The 4,888-nt window shown below is 43.3% G+C and overlaps 1 protein-coding gene across 1 annotated transcript; it reads left to right on the top strand.

Moving 5' to 3' along the window:
- Nucleotides 1-1,210: 1,210 nt before the first annotated feature.
- LOC127604181 (cytochrome P450 26A1) lies at nucleotides 1,211-4,539 on the top strand. The gene is made up of 7 exons (XM_052071169.1): nucleotides 1,211-1,519; nucleotides 1,611-1,835; nucleotides 2,607-2,888; nucleotides 2,986-3,135; nucleotides 3,220-3,354; nucleotides 3,431-3,577; nucleotides 3,656-4,539. Exons 1-7 carry the CDS (start codon nucleotides 1,331-1,333, stop codon nucleotides 3,992-3,994), a joined length of 1,467 nt encoding a protein of 488 aa, XP_051927129.1. The 5' UTR covers nucleotides 1,211-1,330; the 3' UTR covers nucleotides 3,995-4,539.
- The last annotated feature ends 349 nt before the right edge of the window (nucleotides 4,540-4,888 follow it).

Here is a 4,888-nt window from a genome sequence, read left to right as displayed (position 1 = left end):
GAGTATTTTAATGAGCCAGAGGCGGGTTGATCGGCGCGAGGGAGTCGCAACCGTTCGCGATCCCTGGCAACACAGATGGTGTCTTGTAGGTTGTTATGTACACAAAACAAGCAATGCCGTGCTTTTAAATTATGCCATTGAGACACCGCACAAAAATCTTTCTGGTCCACTTGTTCTCCAAACTCGATTTTGTGCCATCTAGAGACCATCTTTCAGAATTAACGCCTAGCCTTCACAACAATATATCGTCGTGAAGGCTAGTCTAATAGGTGAATTTTTCACTTACCACGGCAGCCAGCAAAATTATTTTGAAATTCGTTTATGCAGTTATTAAATATACATGAAAAATAATGAAGTAATCGAATTCATTCGAGACAAAATATTCTTTCTTTTTTTTTAAAACCGCTGAATGTGGTGGACGTATTATGTGAAGTATCCCTTAAATCAGTGGTGTCTAACTCATTTCAGTCGCGGGCCAATTTGGAGTCTTCCCTCGGAGGGCTGTTATGACAGTGAAACCACAAAATTATTACTTGTAAAAAAAACAAATGAATAGATTGAAATCAGTCAAGTTGATGATAATAGTTTGTTTAATTATTGTTCAAGTGAGTGTAAACAGGGTAACAAAATTACTGCAACATCTCAACATTATTTATTTTTACATGACAATTTGACATTTCGGTACAGATTTTAACAAGTTGGCACACAATTTGCTCTCGCGGGCCACATAATATTATTTGGTGGGCCGGATCTGGCCCCCGGGCCTTGGGTTTGACACTTGCCTTAAGTTAAGACCTTAACCATAAATGACACCCAGAGAGAAGGATTAAGACATTCTTCAGCCTCTGCTTTTTGTATTTTGTGAAGCAGCTGAAAATGCTCTTGAATGTAAGCTCGCCCCCGCAGGCACGATCCCTGATCCGACAAGCGGGGCTTAAACCCGACCTCATGAGTGTGTAAACTAGTTGCCTTATAGCCAACAAAAGGCGTCTTGGGGACGCGCTTCTTTTGTCTCGCGGGGAATCATCACCTTTTCTCAGTGAAATCTGCCAAGGATTGTTCTGCGTGCTACGGGAGGTAAAAGGATTAAAAGATGTGTGCTTGGCCCTCGGAACAAATGGTGAGGCAAGTCAGGCAGCAAGGACGGGGCCGGGTTGGGGGGGGGCGGGGCCAAGCGACACCCACAATTAAAGATGAACTTTGAGTGAACTAATTTATCTGCGGGTGGAGAAGGTGACAGGCTGCGCGGACTTCCCCGGTTAGCCTATAAAAAGGGCGCCTCGCTCGGTCGAGCGACATTCACCTGAGCGGATTCGCTGCCGAGACCGACATGGCTCTGAGCACGCTGCTGGCTACCTTTCTGTGCACCATCGTGCTTCCCGTTCTGCTCTTTTTGGTTGCCGTCAAGCTATGGGAAGTTTATATGACCAGGGGTAGAGATCCGAGTTGCACCAGCCCCCTGCCACCGGGGTCCATGGGTTTGCCTTTCTTTGGGGAGACGCTGCAGCTCATCCTGCAGGTAAGCAAGGTGTTGACGTCATAACTATACCATCGTGATGATTACTCCTGGGTCCATATACTGTATTCTTTTTTTTCGGGGTGTTGTCCAGAGAAGAAAGTTTCTTCGCATGAAGCGGCAAAAGTACGGCTACATCTACCGGACTCACCTATTTGGGAACCCCACGGTGCGTGTGACCGGCGGTGACAACGTGAGGCAGATTCTCCTCGGGGAACACAAGCTCGTGTCCGTCCAGTGGCCCGCCTCAGTGCGCACTATCCTGGGCTCGGATACGCTGTCAAACGTGCACGGAACCCAGCACAAAACCAAGAAAAAGGTGAAGACTTAAAGCTCATTTGACGATGCGCAGTCGTTTTAATCGCTTGAGAAACTAACTACAAGGAGGTATATTCAGCAACGCGGTGTTTTAAAAAAATCTGCTCATTTTATTAATAATAAAAACAGCCATATTTAAGTGTAGTTAACATAAATAGTTCGAGTCTATTATTTTGTGTGATACCCAAGAGTTGGGGGGGGGGGGGGGGGGGTAAACTGTTTCGTCTCGTGTCTTTGTCTGTATACAGTAATCCCTCGTTTATCGCGGGGGTTACGTTCCAAGAAGAACCAGTCAGTGATAAGTCAAATCCGTGAAGTAGAGAACGTTATTTTTTTTACAGTTATTATACAATACTTAACTATATATACAATGAAATCAAAGACCAAAACCTGTTTTCGGGCCCAATTACAAAAAAAAAACCCTCAAACGTTTTCAACAAATAACTATCATAGTTTTTGGAAATACCGTACTGTCGACACGCGGCGCTGCCGGCGTGTTCTGATTCAAAGGGTTAAAAGCATTTAAAAAAACGGCACCAATAAAATCAGTGAAACAGTGACGCCGCAGAAAGTGAGCCACGTTAGAGCAAGGATCATTATATTGTTAACCGGAGAAGTAGGTAGGTACATTTACTTTAATTTTATGTTGACAATCAGAAATGTACTGGACGAATAAAAGTAAAACGGCTGATTAATCTAACTGTGCCATGTACAATAAAAATGATCATCAAAGGATATGACAACAGTTTTAACAATCATGGCTTCTCTCCAGGCCATAATGCGGGCATTTTCCAGGGAGGCTTTGGAGTTATACATCCCGGTCATCCAGGAGGAGATTCGCGCCGCCGTGAACGAGTGGCTGGCGAGAGATTCTTGTGTGCTGGTGTACCCAGAAATGAAGCGTCTGATGTTCCGCATCGCCATGAGGATCCTTCTGGGCTTCGAGCCGGAGCAGATTAGGACCGACGAGCGGCAACTGGTCGAGGCATTTGAGGAGATGATCAAGAATCTTTTTTCTCTGCCCATTGATGTGCCATTCAGTGGATTGTACAGGGTAAGAAAACCAAGTTTTACTTTCGTCTTTTAGATGGATGTAGATACCGGATGTGCTATTTTAGCCTCTTAATTCTGTCCTGTATTTTATTTTCTAGGGTCTGAAAGCTCGGAATTTCATCCATTCCAAAATCGAGGAGAACATCAAGAAAAAGATCCAGGAGTCACCGAAAGAGTCCAAACACGGAGATGCTCTGCAGCAACTCATAGACAGCAGCAGTAAGAACGGCGAGACATTTAGCATGCAGGTAACAACAACACTGACGACCCCGACGACATTGTCTCGTTTGGAGGGGGAAAAAAAACAACAAAGTGGCGTTCCTTCCCCGCAGGCTATTAAGGAGTCAGCTACAGAACTACTATTCGGGGGGCATGAAACCACCGCCAGCACAGCTACCTCTCTGATTATGTTTCTGGGCCTCCACCCTGAAGTGGTGGAAAAATTGAGGCAGGAGTTGATTGACAAGGTAATATCACGTTGTTGGAAAGCCGTTGAATTTCCGGTCGTAATAAATGTCCTCGCTGCTCTCCTTTTGTGTTCAGGAGGAGCAAGGAATGCAACTGCAGAGTTTGAATATCGAATATTTAGAGAATTTGAAGTATACGGGCTGCGTGATCAAAGAGACATTAAGGATAAACCCGCCCGTCCCCGGAGGCTTTCGAGTGGCGCTAAAAACATTTGAACTCAACGTAAGTTCAAGATCACCGACACTTGCCATCTCTATTCTGTCTTCCTCTACTCACCAAGTCCACCTTTAACCTTTTCAGGGATATCAAATTCCCAAAGGTTGGAACGTCATCTATAGTATCTGTGACACTCACGACGTGGCAGATATCTTCCCCAACAAAGAAGAATTCCAGCCCGAGCGCTTCATGACAAAAGCTTTGACGGACTCCACGAGGTTCCAGTATATTCCTTTTGGCGGGGGCTCAAGGATGTGTGTCGGAAAAGAGTTCGCCAAGGTCCTGCTGAAGATCTTTCTGGTGGAAGTGGTCACAAAGTGTCACTGTACTCTCTTAAACGGGCCACCCATGATGAAAACGGGCCCGACCGTTTATCCTGTGGACAATCTGCCAACTAAATTTACCCACTACGTTCAAAATTAATTGAGCTTTTCAAAAGCGGCGTGCTTGAAAATCTTCTCGGTAGTCACAAATCCTTTTTTTTTTTTTCTGTAAAAACAATTTGGAAGTAATCGGGTGTGCTGAGGTTTTAATTTTGCCCCTATTTTTATTTTTATTGTTATTTTTTGCAATGGCCTGTACATTCTCTAAATATTTGGAAAACATTTGACACGGTGGTTCTGTGTACCGTATATACCGTATATATATATACCATGTATATATATATATATACGGTATATATATATATACCGTATATATATATACGGTGTATATATATACCGTGTATATATATATATATTTTTTTTTTCTTCAAGACGAGATCCAACTAAACAAGAGGCACTATTTACACATTGAAACACTTTAATCAGTTCAGTGATGTATCTTTTAGGGTGATGTAAATATTGTAGAGTTTGTTATATAACTTTTGTACCATTTTAACGTTGAGTTATTTAAATGATACTGTATTGTGTTGGCTTTTTATTTAATTAAAAAAAAAACTTTTTGTGAGTAATTCATGTTCCAAATCCGTATATATATCCATTGACTTTACGGGAACAAGAAAATAGATTCGTGAGGTTTCTGTGCATGATATTGGCGGGTAAACTGTAATATCTTCACTTGCAGATGATTTAATCGGCCGTGCATGTGACCTCTGATCATCTCAAGGATTTTCTCTCCCGAGTTTAGACTTGATTACTAGGCGGGACTGAGAAATTAATTGATGAATAGATTTTAGAATCTCAAATAAAATGCTGGAGGGGATTAACTGGGGCTACACAGATTCCTAACAGGGCTAATCCCCCCCCCCCCCGGACTCCCACCTGCCCCCACTCAACCAGTAGTAGTGCCCTCCCTGCCCCCGATTGTGTGTCTGTG

Source organism: Hippocampus zosterae, chromosome 7, assembly GCF_025434085.1.
Source record: "Hippocampus zosterae strain Florida chromosome 7, ASM2543408v3, whole genome shotgun sequence".
In the NCBI taxonomy this organism is placed as follows: Eukaryota; Metazoa; Chordata; class Actinopteri; order Syngnathiformes; family Syngnathidae; genus Hippocampus; species Hippocampus zosterae.
This window is presented reverse-complemented; position numbering and strand designations above follow the sequence as displayed.

Excerpts from the sequence above, each read along its gene's own strand:
- LOC127604181 (XM_052071169.1), top strand. The coding sequence starts at position 1,331 with ATGGCTCTGAGCACGCTGCTGGCTACCTTTCTGTGCACCATCGTGCTT. Across the intron at positions 3,136-3,219 it reads GCGAGACATTTAGCATGCAG|GCTATTAAGGAGTCAGCTAC; the intron begins GTAACAACAACA and ends CCTTCCCCGCAG. Across the intron at positions 3,578-3,655 it reads TAAAAACATTTGAACTCAAC|GGATATCAAATTCCCAAAGG; the intron begins GTAAGTTCAAGA and ends TAACCTTTTCAG.